Below are 22,774 nucleotides of genomic sequence, written 5' to 3'. Positions count from 1 at the left end.
TTAAGTATTTTCATTTTTAACATGTCCTTCTCATTCAGATTGAAGTGATGCATGAAGCCAGTCAAGGAGGATCCAGCAGAGTCCTGGTGACCAGTGAAAGTGATGAGAACTTGTCAACAAGGAGGAGGTAAGGCTGCACATATGAGCCACTATATATTTTTTTCTTCTTAGAATGCAAATCGCTGCATTTGTAGTACATTCTCTACAACCTCTTTGAAGTTCACCAAGATTAATAAATAATTAGCAATAATGAAGTCACTGAAATGCTTACAGCCATGCATTTATACCGAGTCTATCAGATGGAAAACAAGTAAGAATTCTCTTTTGTTTGTCTTAGGGCTTTTTTACAGGTTTCTCTTAGAAGCACTAATTACAAAATTTGAGAGAAGAAGTCATTAGAATAAGCCTTGCATGTATTTACAAAAAAACCCTGCTGTTAAAAGATCCTCTCATAGTATTCAGAATATTCACATTTTACTATATACCTCTGAGGGACTTCTGGGTTTTTTAACTGCAAGCTCAACTTTCTGCAAAATCTTGAGAAAAAGATTATTAACAATGCATTCTAAAGCACCAGATACTTAAATCACTTCAACAAAAAGTATCAAGCAAACCCAATTTTAGCTGAACTGCAGTTTCTAGGCCAAAGGGAACAATTAAATAAAAAACCCCAGAAAACAAAAAACCCATAACAAAACCCCCCTGCAAGAAGCCAAATGCCACAATCCTGACTTCATTTCCTTTGTTCTCTTCTTCACTATCATTTAGATAATTCATGCTTTAGTTATGCCCCTGTCATATACACTGGAGTTACCTGATGCAAATGACTCCATTTGTAAAAACGCTAACCTGATACATTATGTCAGACAAATTGGAGAGACATACAAATCATAATTATCTGAATTTAATTATAACCTATGAAAATACCATGTCTGGTCCCCAGACCATCAGCTACTTTCCAAAGGTTCGAAGTATGATCTCAAATCTTGTGTAGACAGATACACATCTCCAGGGGAACGGCTGCCTGAAGAGAACATACAAATTATAACATTAACAACAGGTTCAGCTTCTAATACCTGGCAATTTTATACAACTTTAGACCTAGAAGCTTGGTAAACAAGGAACACCAATTTTGCTTTTTGCACACACCGGGGCAGGGTGGGGGAATGAGGAGCAGTTTGAAGTCCTCTTGTAAAAGGGAACTCAGAACAAAACTTAAAAGTATCACAACTGATCCTGTCAGTTACAAAGAAGGCAACAAGAGATATTTATCTTTTCTGTATTCTTAGGTTTTTTTTTAAAAGAAATAAGTCTGTTTATTCAAAACAAATTTTACAAAACAACTGTCTTTCTGTGGTACAGAGCAAAGTTTAAGAATAAATATTGAATACTTTGTATAAAAATTAGTAATATCAAAGGGAAACTGATGCAAACCAAACAAACAGATAAAAAAATAGCATTAAATATGCTGTGCAACAATGTCAAACTCTTAATGAGGAGTGACCATTCAGGCTGATACCGTTTTATTTGAAGCAAAACCTATCAGCCCTGCATTGGAGCACTGAGACTATTGTTAAAAAAGATTCCTGATGGAAGTGTACAAATCTTCATTTGTGTTTAGAACCAGAAAATATGAAGTTTTCTATGTCTCTTCTATTTTTTAAAGGAGTGCCTTCATGCTTTCCTTTTTATTCAACGAGCAACTTCTTTTCACTGCAGCAAAAGAAAATGCATACCACAAACATCAAGGCTCTTTTAAGATTAAGAAACAATCCAAACAAAGCTCAAACCAACTGTAAAACAAAGTATTTCAATGGTCAAAAGTGATTTTCAGATAATGGCAACTACATATAAGCAGCGTTTTAGATGTTAGCTAGTTAAAGCTACTTAAAGATTACTTTACTTTTGCATGTATGAGTGAAAACAAATCCCAACACGTAGATATGCTGCAAGACTATAGTCTTACTAGCACATTTTGGTTGCATACTGCATATGAAGACCCTCTTTCCCTTCAGTGAACAGGGTGGCTTTTCTAGCAGTGCAGTTTTGCTGTGCAGCTTTGTTGATTTAAACGGCTCACAAGAAGTCAGAAATCTGATGAAGCAGCTTTCCTTCAATATACAATACCTTCTCTATATGTGCATTTATTTTTTCTGTATGCAACAGGTTATAAAGATCTACATCCCCAGTACTATTATCCATTTGTTTAGGCAAGAGAGAAATTGGATTTGTTCCTTCTGAAGTATAGCTGTTATACTCGTCAGTCATTCTGACACTGATAAATTACTTCTTTGTGAGCTCTTGATATGCCCAACATTTGGGACCACTTAGGAATCTTATTATCTTCCTTCTGCAAAACCAATTATAGAAAGTTACATGTTTGACTTAGTTCCAGTAGCTACCTACCCTCCATCCGAACAGCTTAGAGAACAGTCAGCAAGCTCACTCCTGGATTCTGTCTGCTCTGACAGATGCCATTATCCATTCAAGCCAGAACACCTGCAGCACAGCTCCAAGAGCAGTAGCAGTTACACCAAGTTTACTACTCACAGCTTCAAACTAGCACGTCCTGTACAGCTGCCACAGGTTTGGCAATTAGCAACTAAGCTACTGTCCTGAGAGTCTGTGGAAGCACCATGACTGAGCTGTGCAAGGGCTGCAGGCAGCCTACAACTCTAGTTCTCTACAGTATCTTTATGGCACCACAGGACAACTCATAAGGGCTGCAGTTTGCACATCACTTAGCTCTGTTTTGGCTTACAAAGCACAGGCATTTTGTTCCTTTCCAAGTGATATTAACATTGAGATATATTCAAGGTACACCAACCCAACTTGTTGGGTTTGTGGACACCAACAACCCTGAAGCTTTAAATACAATTTTAACTTCAGGAGAAATATTTTAGTTATTATGCTTTGTGTACTGAGTTTGTGTGAATCACCATCTCCCTATCCCTTCAATGCAAAGTTTGTACAGAAAATATCCTCCCTCTCTGTTGGTACAAGGACGAAATTTTGCTTTTTTTAAAGTATTTAAGTCTTAAACTAGCTGTAAGTAACTTTCCCAGGGACTTTTGCTTGCTTTTCACCTCTAGAATACTGGAAAATAGAAGCATTATTAGCAGAAAACTAACTTAACTTATTTGCTTATTAAAGATTGGACTTTTTAAATGTGCTGATTCAGTTTTCAGAAGACAGAGAAATATTAGCCCAACCACTAACATGAGAGGTATTTGTTTTTTTGTAGCTTCAGGTTCTAAAGGGAGTTCCTTTGTTATTTAAAACAACCAAGTCAGAGGGCATCCAAACACTGTTTCCCTATTTCAAAGATTTAGGCAGCTTTGAGAAAACAATTGTAGCAGGTCTTCACTTCTAGCACTCACTGTTTGTCAGCTGTGCAGGTCCAGACTGACTTTGTATGAAGCACTGAGAAATGGTGAATATTTGTAGAGAGTTTACACTACCTTAAACTACTGTGATAGTCTCATTCATCAAGTCAGAAGTTCCACTTTTCTCTTTTTGAAAGGTCTACTCCATTCTGATACAACAGAGGTTTTTTTGCCACATGCCTTAGTTCACATAGTTTTTATAAAAACCATCAAGACTTACTGACAAGTTCAAAGAAACAGATATTTTCAACAAGCATTTCAAAGTCTAGAAATCAAGTCCATTATAGTTCACTTATAATCCAGATTTGCATCCCTTGAAGAGTGTAAAAAAAGAGGCTACAATGTAAAAAGTTGAAGTACAACAGGAGAGCTATTCCAATAAGTCTCTGAACAGAATCTGGGACCCTGGGACCGTCTTCTTCCTCTCCCTCTGCCCACCCCAAGTATTCATGTGTAAATTTTACCTCATTCCATGTTTACATATATTTTGGATAAACACCTAAAATGTTGTTGCTCTGTCTTGGCTCAGTGGATCTTCAATGCAGATATTCAAGTATTAAGAAAACGCAGCTGAACAAGGATACGTGTCCACATAGTACAGTTTACAGAGAAGCACAATATTGACTAGTCTGCAGTACATTCTACCCCAAATCCCTGAAGTAATCTTTTTAACTTTGGGATCTGTAGCCTGCTTCCAGAGCTGGCGGAGATCATCTACATGTCCATGAGATGTCATCATCTTGTTATAAATGCAGGGATGATATGGAGCCTTTCCTTCCCCCGAAAAAAATACATGATATTGTGGTACAATTCCCATTTTATTGGCACAGAGACCCATGAAAACATCATCTATATAAAGACTTGTTTTCAGAGTCAATGAAGCCTCATAGACTTTAGCTGCTACATCATTTGATATTACATAAGCAGCTCCTGCTGTGTAGTCAGGGTAAGAGGGCCACTGGTACATTTCGTATGGAACATAGTATTTGCTACTCTTGTCTCTTATGGGAGGGGATCCACGATGGACACGACCAATCCAGAGATCTTGAGCACCCATTTGTGTGAGACTTTGGAGATAAGCAATGAGATTTGGCATATGGATAAATATGTCATCATCTGCAGACATAATGAACCTGGCATGAGGACAGTAGGCATTCACCCAGCTAAACTGCAAAAGCAATTTAAGAGTAAGATTGTGAAAAGTATCCAAGAAGTCTTGCTGAATCAAATCCTGGTATTTCTGGTCTTCGAGCTCAAGTTCTCTTTGCTGCTGTGTTTTCTGCAGATGGTGAGTTGGTTGTCCTAAAGCAAAAAGGGTTTTAATATTGGCATTAAGTTGGGAATGAACATACTTCTCATTACCCCACGTTTGTCTAATTGCATCCCTTCGATGACGGTTTTCAGGAGAAGACTTCACAAACAATAGGAGAAGGACATCCTGCTGCTGACATTTCTCTCTGTGGTTGATCAAGTATTGGTAGCTTGATACTCTGTTCAGGTTATCCCTGCTGATAGACAGGCTATCATTCACAAAATGGTAGCTATTTATGAGGTATCTGTAGGAATAGGACTTCATATGGCTCACAATGTGATTATCAAATGGTACCCAAAAAATCATGAGACACAGTATGAAGCAAGTGGCACATATCTGCAAAAAATGACATTTTCTGACTCTTCTGGGACTAACAAACATTCTGATGCAGTTTTTATAATCCTTACTCTTGTTCAGGAGCAGTGTTTTTACAGTGCCTGTGTTTTAGTTTAAGAGCAGCACAGTGTCACCCTTCACGATAAGTGTCCCTTGTAAGGCATGATGTCTTTCATTCAGTATCCTTGTGAAGACAGCTTTGTTCACAGACTTCACAAGTCATCTTTCTCAAAAAACGTTTTTCTTTGATTGAAAGAACACAGGCAGTTTTGAAAGATGAGACTTGCAGATGAGTATTTTCCCTTTGGGGCATCTTGAAGCAAACATTACAGTTCTAGTTGGAACTTCTAGTGTTTCCTTCCTTCATGAAGATGAACACCTGCCAATTCTGAAGAGGGAGAGAAGAAAAGTTTAAGTGAATTATTATTAACACATTTGGTTTTAGGTTTGGTCATGGAAATGAGCTGATTTCTCAGTCACTGCCCATCACCACCCACATACACACATCTGTCCTACTCCTCAAAATGACAAAAAAAGAGCCGACTGGCAGCAAGTCAGAGGCAGTCAGTGGCCTGGAGCAAGCTTGCAGAGGCCACTGAAAGAGGAGACTGACACAGAACCCTCCTTCTTAGAAACCCCCACTGCCCTGGGGGTTAGAGGGCAGATGACAATCTTAAAATTCCTCTGAGGCCGGAGAGCGCCGCACGCCACAAACGGCCGGGTTTACAAATTGCCTTTTGGGCCGGCAGTCTGCTGAACCCGGAGCCAGGCGGAGCCCTGCGACTGCGCCCGGCCAGCGAGCGCCGGGCCAGAGCTCGGGGTCCCGCCTCGCCGCCCCCTTGCCCGCACCGCTCCTTCCCCCCCAGCCCTGGGGGCTCCGCGATGGCCTCGTCCCGCACCTTGCCGGCCGCCATGCCCCAGGCCGGCCCCGCCGCTCCGCCCGTCCGCGCCGGCCTGAGGGGAGCGGCCGTTGGGCACAACGGCCGCGGGGCGTGAGGCGCCGCGAGCCCGCGCCGGCCGTTACCGCGCGGCCCCTCAGGGCACCCGAGATACCGCGACACACGGACTGACACACAGACACACACACAGACACACTGGCTCTGCCCGGCCCCTCAGGGCACCCGAGATACCGGGACATACGGACTGACACACAGACACACACACAGACACACTGGCTCTGCCCGGCCCCTCAGGGCACCCGAGATACCGCGACACACGGACTGACACACAGACACACAGACTCACAGACACACTGGCTCTGCCCGGCCCGCACCTTCGGGCACCCGAACTACCCAGGACACACGGACTGACACACAGACACACAGACTCACTGCCTCTCCTGTTAGGCGCCACAGGTACACCGCTCGCACTTAAGCGCTACTGTCTCTGCTACCGGCCAGCCTTTAAGAGAAGAATCCAAAGCACAAAAAGCCCCCCAAGTCCAGCCTTCTTGCCCTGCACGTTAAAATTTGGTTCTTGTAGCCAGAGTTGTCTGCTGTATCATAAACAAGCGCAGCCTGAAGCGGCAACTACTTGTTCATCCCATAAAAAGCCAAAAATAGCTGTCAAGCAAGAAGTGTAGGACTAGCACCATAAGGAAGGACATCCCACGAACTAAGCACTTGTTGCATGGAAACAACCCCAGAAGCAAGAGAACACAAGCTATCACTTTCAAGTCAGAAGTTACATGCAACACAAATATTTTGAGACTGTTTTAGCCATCTGAAGTCTTGCAATGAGAATAGCATGATGAGAACACAACAGAGCATACAGCGATAAGAATACCTGGGGCAATTTTGTGGTGCTCCAGGAAGGGGACCAGCTGCTCAAAACTGAAACCATGCATTGGTGTACCCAAGGATTGCAGATTGTAATGCGTAACAGAAGAGCTGTATGGGCAGTTTGGTGAATAAAAGTCAGTCAGCGCTTTTTATAGTATCAGTTTAAACCCTTTTTATTTTGGAAACATGAAGTTAAACAATACACCTCAGAGTTATAAACTCAGCAACTTTACAATAGAACATTATTGCAAAGCTTACTTTTGTTTCAGATGAAGCACAGGGATGCAGACAAGCTGGAGTGTTATAGAAATCCCAACTTTTGGTGGTTCCTTTTGAAGGAGTGTGTCTGAAGCTACCAGATTGTCAGGTTGTTCACTGCCATCATGATAAACTTAAAGCAGAGGACTGAAAGCAAAGGAACCACAAGGCAATCTATTTAACCACCTGAAGCAAAGTTTACCTTGGTAAACACAGGGATACTCATCACCAAATACAACTTTTTTAGATTACACCTGGATAAGAAGTTCAGGAAACAGTCTGCAATTGTCAAAGCCATCTGGTAAAAGGAGACAACAGTCAACACCACAGATAAAAAGGACATGGTCACTGCAAGCTAGCAGTGAAACTAACCTACGTGACAGTTATTCCCCACTAGGGAAAAAAATAGTCTCCAGAAAATAACCAAAACCACCAACAACACTCAAACCAAACCCACACACCCACCAAAAAAATCCACCACAAAACACATCATGGAAACAGCTTTAAATATGGAGCAGGTAGCAGGGGACAAGAGTGTAGTGTAGACTCAAGTTTTCTTGTCAAGAGACATGTGTAGACTCAAGTTTTCTGCTCCCTAGCACCCTTTCCTGAAATCAGGGATGCTGGAAAGAGAACTTAAACTTTTCCTGTGAGGAAAAAAAAAAAAAAAAGCCATAAAATTAACTGGCTAAGGGCTGGAACAGTCTGGTTGTCATTTCCTTGTTCTAGTTCAGTGGAATTAGATGAACCATTAGTCAACAAAAGTTATTCAGAATTCTCCTCAGAAAAATACCTCTCAAGTAAAATTTTAAAATGCAACTATAGATGAACAGTACTGATGAAATTTAAGAAGGTCTATACCCACTTGCCCATCTCTCTCCAAAAACGCATGGAGATGTGCACTGAAGGTACAAATGCACAAGTAGAGTCTCTTTGATTGTCAGAACTTTTTATAGCCCAATTACAAGACCCAGCCTTTGGACTTAGTCATGCTGTCCTTCCCTTAACAGGAAAGCAGGTTGAGACACCAGAGGAGCTATTTGCTGCTATTCAAATTTCATCATTCCAGGAAAAGAAAGCAATCCAATTCATCAATGTTCTCCCTAGCAAGAGGAAACACCATGGAACAGAGATAAAACTCTGCCTGACAGTCATTTTTCTGACCATAATTAAGCTGGTTTTCCTCTTGTTGTGCATTTTCTGTCTTGTGGCTTGAAAGCTGTTAGATCCACTCTAATATTGCAGAAATATTGTAAGAACCATGGATCCATACACAGTTCCTGTAACTGCCTTTATTTCCGGTAGATTTAAGATTAGAGCTGCCTGTGGTATTTCCCCCAGATGCAAGAACCGCAGGCTTTTGCCATCTTGTCTTTGCTGAATGAGTTTTTTATTTAACCTTTCAATACTTCCACAAGCATGACTCACTGTAGCAATTGCTCACTGTTCTGTATTTTGCATCTGGAATATATTCTAGGCTGAAAGAGGAGCTAGCATAGTTTGACTTGCAAACTCAATAGTTTGTAGAGTGACCACTATGGAAAAGCAAATCTACTTTAACTTTTGAAAAAAAGTCAGTATGAAGTTTGTTTTAGGATAGAAGTAGAATAGTTTTGGAAAGTCAGCTAAGGAGAGACAGACAAGACACATCCTAGAGAGAAATAAAGACACACTAGACATGAGACACCAGAGGCACAGACCCTCACAGGAAGAACCATGAAGAGACAATGTTTACACAAAAGACACAACGTGTATTTTAGGACAAAGATCATAATGTATAGTTATTTTTCACTCTTCCACCTAGGACAGAAGATTAGTTCAGATCACAAGTGGCTTTGCCAGGATATACCAGGAAACACTATTTGAAATAGAACCATTTTTTACAATCAACTTGTAGCAACTGGCCCTTTCATATCAGCAACTCTTGGTTAAAGTTCAGAAGATTTACCAGAAAGACTGAAGACCTCAAACATTACCTAGTTCCAAACAGAATTAATCTGAAGAGCTGCTGTTTTCTATGTCCATATTTTGTCCTTGGCTTTTGGGGACAGCCTCACAGTCACTCTGCCCTTTCATCCTTACCACGCCAACCTTTCACACCTTGCAACAGCTCTGGAGTTTATATAGTTGCTCAATAATCCAAATTCAGCTCCTCCCATCCTCTTACCCCCAAAAAGCAACCTGCTGAATCCCTGAAGGAAGTATCAGAAAGTGGCTAATTGAGGTCAAGCTGTGCCTAACCTAAGTGCACAATAGGACTCAAGGGTTTTCTTTTGTAGAACCAGACGTAACATTGTATCTAATGCTTTCAGTCTTTTCAGTTCTAAGGCTACTGCCAGGCTCTGGTACTACAGAAATTTTGAAGCCCTAGGACAGGCTTTTGCTTTAAGGTCAGGATAGTTCTGTCACACGAGTCACTCCATATCAGCTTTACAGTGGATGCCCAGGTTAGAAGGCACATTGTAGAGATGTTTCAGCTCCTGTTTCACCTGCACTTCATCCTGCTTGCTCCATCCTGATGTCAGATGTGACATGAGATGTCCTCTAAGCTGCAACACCACTTCTACAGCACTAAAGGAATGTGCCCAGCCACAGAGGTGACAGAGGCAGATATGTTGCAGTTAAAGCTGCGTGGGCCAAGATTATCACTGTCTGGCTTTAAATTCAGAGAGATGTGTCAAGCCTAGTGTAAGGATGGGACAATCCTGAAAAGAGTGAGTTGGATTTTCTTGAAGTTTCAAAATCTGTTTAGAAAGGGGCTATGGGGTCCAAAGAACACGTCTTGATATGTTTGAGAGTTTTATTTGTTAAGTAGAATTCAAAACCTTTTTTGCTGTTTGAAGCAATTTAAACAGCTATAATTCCTGTGAAATTGAACTCTCCCATCTCTAGTATTGATTTATGTACTGTTTACACCCAAAGTCCAAAGGAAATCTAGTCAAGTTCACACATCAAATAAGCCGTCAAAACACAAGTTTATAAAGATTTTTCATTATGACTGAGTAATGACGATGAAAGTATGTGTCTAAGTTAATGGGAGCAAAGCCTGAATGGACTTTGCTGCTTACAGCTTTAGCTACAAGATTATGTAACCCAGGTTCCTCTGATGGTTTTTCTGTTGCTGACACGTCTTCACAAGTCATGTTATCTGTCATCTCTTCCCAAGCCTGTATCCTCCTTCTTCACTTCCCATTTTTAAAAAACTTCTTATATATTAAGCACTTATATATTAATCTTCAGGTTCTTCTTTTATGTGAGCTGTGCCACAAAATGAAGAACAGTTCCTGGCACTTCTAGGACTTCCTGCCACAGTGACAGATGGTCACATTAGCAAAAAAAGATGCAGTAAGTTGCTTAGCTAAGGCTGCCTTCCTACATAGTTTGCAAGCACTAAGATGAAAAGAAGTCACAAACAGCCTGCAAAGAAAATAATTTCAAAAATGTAAAGACTTCCCCTGTTACACCTTGTTCTGTCCAAACTGTTGAGAAATGGAAGCCAATTCAGACAAGCATTCTTGAGGAAAACATGGTCACAATGGCAATGGAATTAACAAAAGAAACAGTCCTGTGCTCCAAAGATCAATGAAAAGTTTAGAAAATTTTGCAAATTTTTTTTCAAGAACATATAACCCATCTTCAACAACTTCCAATGCAGGCTTCACCCTGCAAGCTCTTGAGTTTGCCTGCAGCTCCTACTCATGGTGTAGTTTCCTGGGATGGTACACCAGCATTCTTACATGCTGTCTGTGGATGTGCTGAAGACTTCTCAGGTTGAACAGACACCTGACCTTCCATGAAGATGAACATCCAACACTTTCCAAAACACAAACTCCTTAAATTATTCTGAAATTGCTCAGTCAAGAGGAACCCCCTTATTTAAAAACAATGGGCATTGAAGCACAGCACTTTGTCCAGGGAAGCTCTGTATCAGAATAACTACAACACCACCTATAAAAATGAGCCTTTTGAAGCTGTGCCCAATTGCTGATTGTCACTGATGGCTAAAACTTGCAAGTACTGAGCAGTGCTGGCAGAGAAATTAAAAGGATGGCAAAGCTTTAGATGGCAATTGAGTAAAGCAGTTCAATTCCTTCAGGGCTGGAAGCAGAAACAGGTTGTAAATGCTCAGCACTGCCAGGAAGCAGCTAATTGCCAATAGAGATTTAGTTTCTACAGAGGTTTTGCACTTACTGTAACTATTGGGTGGAAAGAAAGAGAATTATTTCTTCTAATTTTCCACTATTGGGTGGAAAGAGAGAGAATGATTTCCCAGCTGCTACAAGCCAATGTAAATGGAGACATCTGCCAGAAAGGACAGATTTGCCTTCTTAACTGGCTTTTATCAAGATCAGTTGTCCAAAATAGCCACTATAGAGATGGCAGGAGAGGAGCAGGACCACATCTTTCAAGCATCAGTCTACATTAGCCTGCAGTTCTCAGTTATTTTAACCTCCCATATCCACTGCAGACTCTTCCCCATACAAGCTGGAAGGAAGGATGGCATTTTCCAGAATGAGTCTCCAAAATATGAGTCATTTACTTCAAGGGATTTTGCATAAAATGCACAAGCACCAACACGAATTTTTTTGCTTGACATGCAGCAGATGAGATGAAAAGAGCCTGTTCTTTGCACTGACAGTAAGGATAATATTCTGAAGTTTCTGTCTGTCATTGACATGACTGAGGCCACATGTCCTCATGTTCTGAGAGGAAGGACTAAGTTAAGCACTTAACTTCCATACAGACAAGTCAGAACCCTTGAGACTCAGCTACAAAGGCTGTAATGGCACCTACTGTTCAACCCACCACATCTGTTTTGGCAGCAATGAGCTCTAATAATGCACTGAGCAGCAGTCTGAATTTATGTAAGTTCACTTTCACAGCGCCAGCGTTTAAAGACATACGACTCTGGCACACATTCCTTCCTACTCCCATGCATCAAGGCAAAAAGAGGTAGCAAAGGGATAGAGCACATTAACTGCAGCTGTTAATGTTACCCCATTACTATAGCCTCTGGAAAGTCACCTCCCTCTTCATTTTACAGTAGATAATTTCTGTTTCTATTTGGAGTCTTATCTGGAAGCTTCTGTGCTAGTGGTGTAATTAATTTTTTTAGTGATTATAATATCACTTACTCCCAGGATATTATAAACACAGCTTGCCTGCAAAAGTGGGCAAGGACCACAAGAGGCAATACAAAGAGCTCAACACTACTTTCTGTCCCACATTAGTGTATTCACCTCTTTCCAAAAGTGGATTGCAGACAATCTTGCAAGAAGGACATCCCATTAAACATGGCACACTTTGAGCTGAACACTGAAGAAAACTATTTTCCCCATACTAGAGAAAGCAATTGTGAAATATCAAGCAGCTAAGGGTCCAGTACAAAACTCAACACTGGAAGACAAGAAATTAAAAATTCCCTAGTTAGGCATTAATACTGAATGTCCCTGTTTCATAGCATGTTCCAGTCAAAGAGCTACAACCTCAGAGCCCCACCTAATCAATAATTTTTTAGGTGACTGCTTTAAGTAGGCCCATTCAAATATTTATTTGCAGCTACATCTAGAGGTGTTATTTCCTGCCTATTTTCCCCACAAACCCAAGGTGATTTCTGTTGCAGTCTGCAGGCCATACTTGAAGATCAAGCTGAACAACTATCTGAAGCAGACTTTTTCCATGCTAGCTATCAAGCTAAAACAGGACGTAAAGTTTCAGACTGACACAACTAACTGTAGGACTAGTTCAAGCTGCCTTTTTATGGGGCCTCACAGAAAACCTTCTTTTGCCCAGTAAGAATACTTAAAAATAATGCAGTGAGTCAGAAGGTGTGTGAAGGGCTTGTTTAAACCAAAGGCTAACACCATTGTACCATGGCTATTTCTAGATTTTAAGATTTTCATTCCAGAGTAAATATTCTCTCATCTGCTTCCCAGTCTATCCCTCTTCCTCAGACAATACTGTAGCCTATTAACCTAATTCAGCATCAAACTCCAAATGAATGTCCCACACTGCAGCAAGAGCTTGGATGTTGCATGGGCCACTACAATGTCGGCATTAAGGCAGGAAGACAGACAAATGAGAATTTGTAAATTCAGTTTTAGATTAGGATGCAGAGTGTTTTGTGCCAAATTATTGTGGTTTTCTCTTTCAGTTAGACCAGTGATGATAAAACATGTTGGAATTAAAAATGTCAAATATACTGGTTAACTTGAATGGTATAGGAGTGGTGGGTTTTCTTAGTGCTCTATTAGATTAACTCTCCCTGTTCTGCACTGGTTAGCACAGACCAGAGGTGAACTCTTGAGTCCATATAGCAGAGTACCATCCCATCAAGACTTCCCAAATAATCTCAGTTGCTTTCTTAAGCATGGCTCATTCAACTCAGCCAAGTCTCATGCTGACTTACCATTCAGACACCATTTATGCCCTACAGACAACTGAGCATGACAGAAGTCCTGCCTCACTCTTTTCTGCTTCAAATCCTTTCCCAAACCTACAAGTAGAGCCCAGGGCGACAAATCTTCAGGTTTGCTTGTAACCTGCAAAGCACATCCACAAGAATTTGAGGAAGCTGGGTTGCAGAACACTAGTGCTCATTCCCATCCTAAGATCCCTTCAGTCAGAACCAACACCACTTTTACTAAAATCTGTTCCATCAACCAGGTACATAGCCTGGTTTTCAGCTCTGTTGTTAGGGAGGTATCCAGGTCTGCAGTTTCAAGGCCATGCTTTCCCCACCACATGCACACACCCAGCAAGGTCCAACACTATGCTGAATCTACCACGCACAAAGCACACGCTTACACACACAGGTCTAGTAATTTAAACTATAGGATCAGCCTAGAAAGGAAGCTGCTTGTGGAGAAAAATAATACTTCTATCAACATCCGAGGACGCATGTGCATAAATAATTAATTACAAAAAATGAACTTTCTGATTAATGATAATGAGGAAGAGAACCTCTTTAAGATGACCGCTAATGGCTCATCCCCTCCCATGAATGTAGTGGAGCTGCCACCACCACAACACTTCAGAGGCCTCCTCTTGAGATCACCAAGAGCAAATATTGCCCAAGCCACTCCATCCTTCTGTACACCCACAGACCTACATGCACTTAAGAAGAGACAGTCATTGCGCACTGTTCTTTGTCTCTGAACAGAGTCTGCCCTTGCTCATCCTCACCCCCTCCCATTCACTGCTGTGCATAGCTACCCCCAGCACTTAAGCAGAAAGAGAGAAATGCTGTCTTCTGCCGGAGGCTGAGGGAAGAGGAAAGTTGTTAATGACCCTGTCTGCTTTTTGCATAATCCCATCTAGTGGGTTGTCTCCTTCATTCATACGAAATGCATCTATGTGAATCAAGCAATCAGCCTGTCCGATCATGCATTCATTTCTTGTTTAGCATTTGTACTGCAGTTATTTTCTTGAGAGATTAATTACCATTTGGGGTAGCTCAGCAGTAATTTAATAAAACTGTGCAGATGCTGTGTAAATGTGAAGTTTATATATACTATATATACACACACATTTTCTATAAAAGCATGAAGTACCAGTCATCCAAGATATACTAGCAGAAGTTAAGAACTTAACTTTTAAGTTAAGAACTTACATTTTAAACTACTTTAAAATTAAAGTTACACAAACAGCACCTTAAATTCAACTAAAGAGTCACTGCAACTTGAGGAATCATTACCTAGAAATAGGAACACATCAGACTGTCCATTTCTCCTAACTTCCAGCCTCCATTTCTGAAAGCATTCACAGTTTTCACAGACCAAAGAATAGCCCAAAACAGTTGTAGCATTGAAACTGAAGAAACGTTATGTTAAGAGGCACGGAGGTAGAGGCACTCCTAAACAAAAAAGTACTATCCAAACCTGTAAGGTTCATGTTCCCCAATCTCTATTTGTATAAAAAATCCCACTTCTTGGGAAGGGGCTGTCAGTTAGGGGAGAAGGTTATACAAGACGGCAAAGTTTTGCTATTATAAGTCCACTTGATGAGCTGGCCACCAAAAAAAGACCAGAGAGGATAACGTTTCACTACTGATTTATCACTTCTACAACATCTGGATTCACCTATCCAGCTATCCTTTTCCATTAGTTCAGTAGTGAAATGTTTAATTTCAATTATTTTATATGATTACATAAGTTTCAAGGTTCTCATGTGGTTTGCACATTTTAAAGTTTTTAAGACAGTCAAATATTTCACATAGCAAACTGATAGTTCTTTGAAAATTTAAAAACAGATTCAGTACTGTAGGCTTCTACATGCATATTCGGGGTCTCCGTGATTGCCTCAAGCCAGCCAGAAAGACGTAAGCATTTCAGATTTTAGGATAATGTGGATCGAGAACCATCAGCATATACAAAGGAGCTGCAGATTGGCTGGGATAATAGCGGTGCGAGGCTTTGTTTAAGCCTGTCTGCAAACAGGGTGGGATGAATTCCATTAGTCCTCTCCTACTTCTGTGGGAACTAAGGAGAATTTTGGCTTTTATACAGCCTCTTCTGCAATGCAACAAGGGCAGGGATTGAACAGGAGATACGTGCCTGCTCTTAGTCGTTATTAACTATGGGGAGCAGGACGAGCACAGGCTCATGGCAGAAAAGCAAAGCTAAGCACCGCTCCTTCCCCACCCCATGCACTTAGGAGGAACACTGAGGAACAGCATCCTGCAGTTCCAGCTCACCAGAGATCAAGTGCCCTCTCTGACAGCTGCTAACAAGCAGCCACAACAAGCCACAAAACAGAGGGCTAAGGAAAGAGTTCCTCCAGATTAAAATCAGATCAGAAAAGTCAAACAAAGGAGCTGCTAAACACTCCCAATGTGTTTAACAAGCAGTGATATTTCTCCAAGGTGGCAATCTTTGTAAATTAAATGAAGGAACTTGTGTATTTGCATTTAACCAGAAGTGCTTGTCTCAGCTTAGGGGAAAGGGATAATAGGTCACACTTGTCAATAACATCAAGAGACAGTAAAATAATATTTTTACATATTTAAAAATACGTGTCTGTCGTATATATGTGTATATATACACATTCACACTTCTTTACAAGATTAACGTAAGGCCAAACAAACTACCTACAGCACTTGCACACACAGCACCAGATTAGGAACTGCTGTGAGGACAGTTTAGTGGAACGGGGTTAAAGTAGAAATTACGAATGCAATTCAGTGAGAAAGAACCACAAAACACCAGTCTGTGGACTGCAGAAGGAAGCTACAAAGATAGGAGCATAGGCTTGCAAGGCAGGGATGATTTAAGGATGACTTAAGAAGGAAAAGCAAAGATGTCGCTAAAGAAGCCTGATGGTTCTAGAAAGTTGAACTTGGAGAACAATGCACTAGAAAGCCAGTATTTGTAATTACCACAGGACTTTACTCAGGGCTTGCTGACAAAGCAGCCAGAACCTCAGCAAACAATTAGTCATAGGTATGGTACTTTTGCCACCCGTATTACCCACTAGAAGGCTTCCTACTAAAAATGTAGTGAATAAATATGTTACTGGAAAGTCAAAAATTTCCAAGGAAGAAAGCACTTTGTGTGAAAGCGCTTTGTGTGGTTTTAACAGTAAAACACATGGATTGCACAGTCTGGTCCACAGTGCAAAGTTAAAGACTAAGCATCCTTTAGTTAACTAAGTCAAGTAGCAGAAAGTTCATCCTCTGTCTATTTCATATTCCTTAGGAAAACACAGCTAATCGAGGGCTGAGGGCACAGGGCTGCAGCGAGGTTTGTAAACTGCCACTGATGAGTAGCAGTTTAAAGAACAAGAAAAACTAAGTTTTCTGCCCTAAGACAAAAGGTCTGTTTTGTCTGACAAGCCTCCTCAGGTCTTAGTGGAAGTGAGATTGGAAGAAACAAATGATGCAGGATACAATGGGAGAAGAAATGTGAGCAGACTTAGCAGGCCAACAGCATTTGTTCAATTTGAAGAAATTTTCCTTAGCTCTAAATGCAAAAGACCAATTAAATCCCTTCCTTTGCTGCCATGTCCTAAAGCACCTCCAACCATATGCTCTGTGTTGACCAAATATGTTCTTTATTCCCAACCTCCTGCCTCACCTGAGCTGGTGAAGTTGAGCTGCTGCTTCTGAAAGGTGATCATGTACCTTCAGAGCATGGCAGAATTCCTGGAAGTTCTGAGTGACCATTTTTTATTCAAGTTTTAAACTACATTCTGAAATCTGGAGTTGGTAGCAGACAGTCAGCCTTGACCTCATGAAACTGCTTTGCAGAAAGCCAAGGCAGGAAATCCTCCAGCCTGTGATCTTTGTAGTATGTACATGTATGTCCCACTTCAACAGTCCTGCCAGCTAAGTTGCTTTTGCTTACAACAACATTCCCTTCTTCTGAGGTCATCTTGTTTAGGCATCCTTGGGATCTGTTAGATATTCTGAGTTATTTGGGCATGTAGCAGCCACAGCATGTCCAAGCCGCAATTCTGAGTTGAAGATCAGGCTACACAGCCAGCCAAACAACAAGTAAACTTCAACACTGCTACGGGTTCATTCTAAGACATAGCAATTCCCAAATCAAGGTGTGTCATCATCCTATTTCTATGCATGGTGGTGGTTTCCCCATTGACTATAAAATTTAAGTCAAGTGTCATCTTTCAAAGATCCTCCTCAGCATTCTTCCCTTTGCTGCCAGGGGCAATTGTCCTACATGGAAAACTTATGATAGAGTGGAACCTCTAGTATCCATGACTATTATTTCAGTTTTTGAAGACTCAGGAATTCACAGGTCTCAGGATCTGGACCACAATCTCCCAAACGTTGTAAAGAATCCAAATATATGTCTCCTTTATCAGAGAAAAATCCTGCTTTCACTTCTGCCAACCTGACAGAAGTAGGCCATGCTGCTTTCCACAGGAATTTAAAGGTCTGCTGAATAGTGAGATGGCCTCACGTGAGATGTGCACATCCTAGGAAACTAAGGAAGGTATCTGACTAAACTCTTCAAGTGCCATGTGGAACGAAGAGTTGGTAGTGCAATGCTCATCCGTCACAGTAGTGCTCATCCATTACGTTCTGATTCCCTTCACCTCTTTCCACCAGTCCCAAGGCCCAGCCAGACCCACTGCAGTAACAGCAATGCCACAGGGAGGTTTCCCAACAACAAAACCCCCTCAGAACTTCTGTACTTCTAGTAATCAACATCTTCAAGGTAGAGGATTACCTAGGCAACTGCTCAGGCGCAGAGGGAGAACCATGGCAGAAGACCCGCTCAGTACACCCTGGATGCTGTAACACTGTAGGTGCAGAGTGACACCAAACACAACAGCCACTGGCATTTCCAATGATAAGCCATGACTTGCAGGGTTTTCCACATGCTTCTCCCTAATCTGTAGGTGAATTACCATTCCTAGCATCAGTACTCACTACTCCAGTTTGGCCAGATGTCAGAGAGATTGTCCCAGCTGCTGCTTTGGGCAGCAGGAGCAACCAGTTTGTTTCTCAATAATTTGGGACCTCAGAGAATGAGAAAGTGATACAGTTTTGTTTCACTCAGTGGAAGACAATCAGTAAGCAGATACTATTATATTTCTAAGCAGAATAACAAACAAACTCCAAACCCCTTACTTGAAAAAAAGCCCACATTTTTACTGCAATACTACATTTCTGTATATAATAAATGGTGGACTTCTAAGAAACTAGTTTTGGGAAAAACAACCAATAACTTCCATAATACTAGAGCAACAGCCAGCTCTATGTGACAGTCCAGGCTTCTGGAATACTGCTAGAATATTCCATAGCTGTTATCAACAGTGACTTACTGTCTCCTGCCCTATTCAACAAAAACCCCTTAGATTGCAGCTATTTTTCCTTTTAAAAAACAATCCATTCCTTTTCTAGACCCTTTCCCTTTCCAACTGCTAGAAAAAATACAAGTATCGAGGAGAAGTGAGAACAAGACAGCATCATACAAACCAGGTTTCAACAGCTGCACTGGTAGTTTCAACACTGCTGCTGAGAGATCCTCAGGCATGCCTGGGTAGTTTCGAGTTGAGGATGCTGCAGCACGTACCGAGTTCTGCACTGTCCTGCCGAGTCAAGACAGTTACAGGGGTTCTTATCATTGTCTTGCAGTCCATGTAGTTGCTCACACCGGCATCTCCCATCTCCGGATACTCCCATGATCTTGCGCAGAAGCAGTTATCGAAGCTGCTGTTCCCCCAACAGCTCAGGTGTTCTCTATGCTCCCCGCAGCGCGGATGAGGCGCTGCGATTCTCCCTTTCCTGGGGTCCCGCCGCCCCCAACCCGGCCCAACCCGCGGCTCTGCCCCGCGCCCGCCTCCCGGCGCAACAAGGGCATCCCCAGCTCTCCCGAAACCTTTAGAACCCAGGAGAATCGAACATACCGGGAAAGTCGCGGGCTGGAGGACACCCCGCTGTCCCCACGGGCTTTCCCCCGCTGGCTGTTGCCGCCTCCCGGCAGCCCCGCGGCCCCCAGCTCAGGGACGGAGATCCTCCCCACGCGCCCTCCCCCATGCCCGTTCCCCGGAGCACCCGCGGAGCCCGGGAGCGGCCTGGGAGGGGCGGCAGGCAGGGAACAGCTTCCAGCCACGCGGCTGCGGGCGCCCCTTCGGGGAAACAAAGGCGGGAGCCGGCGGGCTCGTCCCCGCACAGCCCCCGCCGCCAGCCTCCCAGACTCCGCAGCCTGGCCAAGAGCACAGACAAATAACAAAAAAACAACAACAACAAAAAAACAAACCACAAACTTTTTTTCAAGCTTTGCTTCGCACAAACGCGAAAGCGTTCACTCTCCTTCTTTTCCCTAATGTGATTTCTCCTGCTGATTTTTCCTGCGGGGTGCCCAAAAACTGCTCGGGGCGGAGGCAGCTCCGTGCCCACGTTCCGCGCTCAGCAGGCGGGCGGCAGCCCCGGCGCTCTCGGGGGCGCGTCCCCGTGTTGCAACGCAGGGCTGCGCGGAGAAACTCCCAGCCGGATCTGCGAGTTTCTTGTGTGGGAATAGTGGAGGAAGAAAAAAAATACCACACTTTTCCTGTAGGAAAAAAAAAAATCTTTGGAGGAATAGGAAGCCGGGAGGGGCTGCTGGAACAAGGGGCGGGAGGAAACGGCGCGCCTTTGAATGGGTTGTTTCACCGCAATGCTCGAGCGGCCGCGAGTTTTCCCTCCAAGGCTCAGGGCATGAGAAAGACCCTGAAAGGACCACAAAAAGCCTGATAATTTTCTGGCTTTTTTTTTTTTTTTCCTTAAACATAATCGACTGCCAGACAATCAGAGGTTTGGGGGGAATCTGCTAAAAGGTTACATAGAACAGACTTCAAAACTACACTCAAGTTGGTCTCGTTTATCACAGAAATTTGAAATCCCAAACCTCAACAAGACCCTTCTTTAGGACGGGAGAAGGGGCAAGCGCGTACGGCAATAATGGATGCGGTCTGCACCGAAACCTTGGAAACAAAGCAGTTGGAAAACTCGTTTGTCCAAAGCAGGGAACGGCAATTCCTGAAACGCGGAGAAGTGAGACACCCTCCTCCCCTGAACAGACCAGCTCTTACAATCCCTGAAGCCAGGCAGAGAAGAGGAAAAAAACCCCTAGCATTTAGAAAACCGGAATATTTTCGCTACTTTCAATTAGCCGGCACTCGCTTTAGCCATCAGAGGAACCAACTGCTCTTAGTTCAGAAAGCGCGAGGGGCAGCGGGACGACACCCAGCAGAGATTCCCGCACCTCACCTACCAAACTGACCGGAGAGCTGCTTTCTCCTCCGCTGGCTTCCTCGTGCAGCAGGGACGGGCCGGGCCACGGCGCTCCCCGGCAGCAGATGGGCTCCGGCGGCCCGGGAGCCGCCGGCTCCGCCCCCTGCGCCGCTCTCCCCGCGCCCGGCCCGGGCTCCCTGCTCGGCTCGGCTGTCCCGCTGCTGAATCGCCCTGCCCGCCCGCGGCGCTGCTCCCGAGCGGCTGGGCACCGTGACACTGCCGTGCGCGACGTGGGAAAACTCGGTCATGCGCTGACACTCGGAGTGAGAAAAGTGATGTGCTAAAAGTTCTAAAGTGCTTCTGTCTTAAATGTTTCTTAGGGGACGCCATAAAAGTTTAGCTAATTGCTCCTCTAAGTCTCCGAGGTGCCAAATAACATCTTATTGCTGGGTAGTTACTTTGTAGGTCACAGTGAAACTTGTTTGTCTCCCTTTGCTGTTGGGAATCTTCAGAGGAGTAAAAAAGAGCAGATTTAGGGTTTCTTTTTCTCTTCTACCTTTCCCACAAATCTTGGTGACTTTCTTACACCGGCCTAAGGGGAATGCCTGATTAATTGAAGAACATCAATAAGTTCTCCATGTAAGTTAGTCTCCATGGGCAGTAGGACTGAGACAGAAGTATTTAAAAAACAAACCAAAGAAAATGCTATAAACGTGCCTTCATTGAATACACTTCTGCCAAACTTTTGTAAAGAGAAAAACTGAGTTTAAAAATGGCATTCAAATTCACTTGAAAAGCCACTACAATGTTGTGCCTTGTGTAATTTTATAGAATCACAGAATCATAGATTTCTCACTGACCATAAATACCAAACACAAACCCATTGTATATCTCCAGTTCTTTCACATGACTGTGATTGATCTGAATCATTCCTGACCTCATCATTGACTTCATAGAAATTTAACTATTGCATATCATGACAATTAGGGTCTGCTTGTCACTTTGCAACCATAAATCTGACAATGGCTTTGTGAGGCAAGGAATTGTTTTCTTTTCACACACAAGAGAAAATAGAGATAGGAATACTGTTGTCAAGGTCACCCAGCAAAAGTAGAGCAAGGGTAAAACCTGAGCAGCTGATGGTCCTATGGAAGGATGTGTTGTTTTGCAATACAGGTTTTGCTTGGGAAGCTTCAAGGCCTAAGGAGTTTTTCACTTGATCTCTCCTTTCTCCTGTTGTGTGTCTTAGTATGACTAAATACTTTATAGCAGCCTTTCCAGACTTTCCTTTGTCTGTTTGATTCTGGAGTAAGACAAAATATAATTCTGTGCAATCTTCAGTTTACCTTAGAAGGAAAAGTTTGCAGGTCACAGTGGAAATTTGACGTTTTCTGAGCAGTGTTTAAATAAAAAATAGAAATAAACTTATAAACAAAGCATCATTCATTTTTCATACTAAAATGATAATTGTTGATTCCTTCCCTAGTTCACAAACACAACGGTTGGTTTTTTTCCCCATACATTATTCTTCTTTGTAACTTTTAAGTGTCATTTCTGCATTATCTGGTCTGGATAATGCAGCTTCCAGAAAATACAGCTTCAATGAGTCACATTCTCAAAATCAGGAGATAACTTTAAATTTTAAGGTGTATTTATGTGGAAACATCATTCAGACATAATTACAAGATTTGAAGAACTGGGTCCATAGAAAACAAAGTCAGAAATATTTCAATTATTGAATAAAAATTACTATTTCTAATCAACACTGCAAAGAAACTGAGTTTGTCATACAGTTTTGTCCACTTTTTTTCCTGATAAGTGACATCTGCTCAAAGGATCCACAATCTTTTCTTTGTCCTTACTAATGTCCCATCTTGATTGATCTGGATTTTCTCCAATTGATATCACAGAAGTAATCACACTTCATCCGGCTTCTGACCTAAAATTACAGTTAGAAAGTTTCTATCTGTATCTCTTCATAGATTTTATTTTTCAGTAGACAGAATGGCCTTGCCTTGCCTCG

The 22,774-nt window shown here is 42.4% G+C and overlaps 2 protein-coding genes across 5 annotated transcripts in view; one reads left to right on the top strand and one right to left on the bottom strand.

Annotated features, from left to right (window-relative positions):
* Nucleotides 1-22,774, top strand: part of MCF2L2 (MCF.2 cell line derived transforming sequence-like 2) — a 117,444-nt gene that overhangs the window by 39,386 nt on the left and 55,284 nt on the right. Inside the window, exon 15 of the mRNA XM_041467836.1 lies at nt 39-127. Coding sequence (XP_041323770.1) covers nt 39-127 — 89 coding nt within the window. The remainder of the gene's footprint in view (nt 1-38; nt 128-22,774) is intronic.
* Nucleotides 1,326-20,901, bottom strand: B3GNT5 (UDP-GlcNAc:betaGal beta-1,3-N-acetylglucosaminyltransferase 5). 4 transcript variants are annotated; one of them, XM_041467838.1, is made up of 3 exons: nt 19,446-19,494; nt 19,015-19,127; nt 1,326-5,422 (listed from the first exon to the last, which is right to left on the bottom strand). In XM_041467838.1, the coding sequence occupies exon 3, from the start codon at nt 5,077-5,079 to the stop codon at nt 3,943-3,945; it is 1,137 nt and encodes a 378-aa protein (XP_041323772.1). In that variant the 5' UTR covers nt 5,080-5,422; nt 19,015-19,127; nt 19,446-19,494; the 3' UTR covers nt 1,326-3,942. The 4 variants fall into 4 exon arrangements, 3 of the variants coding, with proteins under 3 accessions (XP_041323772.1, XP_041323773.1, XP_041323771.1); XM_041467839.1 differs by lacking the exons at nt 19,015-19,127; nt 19,446-19,494 and adding an exon at nt 20,801-20,901; XM_041467837.1 differs by lacking the exons at nt 19,015-19,127; nt 19,446-19,494 and adding an exon at nt 20,792-20,849.

This window comes from Pyrgilauda ruficollis, unplaced genomic scaffold (assembly GCF_017590135.1).
Source record: "Pyrgilauda ruficollis isolate IOZ18807 unplaced genomic scaffold, ASM1759013v1 scaffold21, whole genome shotgun sequence".
Lineage (NCBI taxonomy): Eukaryota > Metazoa > Chordata > Aves > Passeriformes > Passeridae > Pyrgilauda > Pyrgilauda ruficollis.
Note: the sequence above shows the minus strand (reverse complement) of the source record. Positions and strands in the feature narration are given on the sequence as shown.

Coding starts and splice junctions, on each gene's coding strand:
- B3GNT5 (XM_041467839.1), bottom strand. CDS start 5,079: ATGTTTGTTAGTCCCAGAAGAGTCAGAAAATGTCATTTTTTGCAGATA.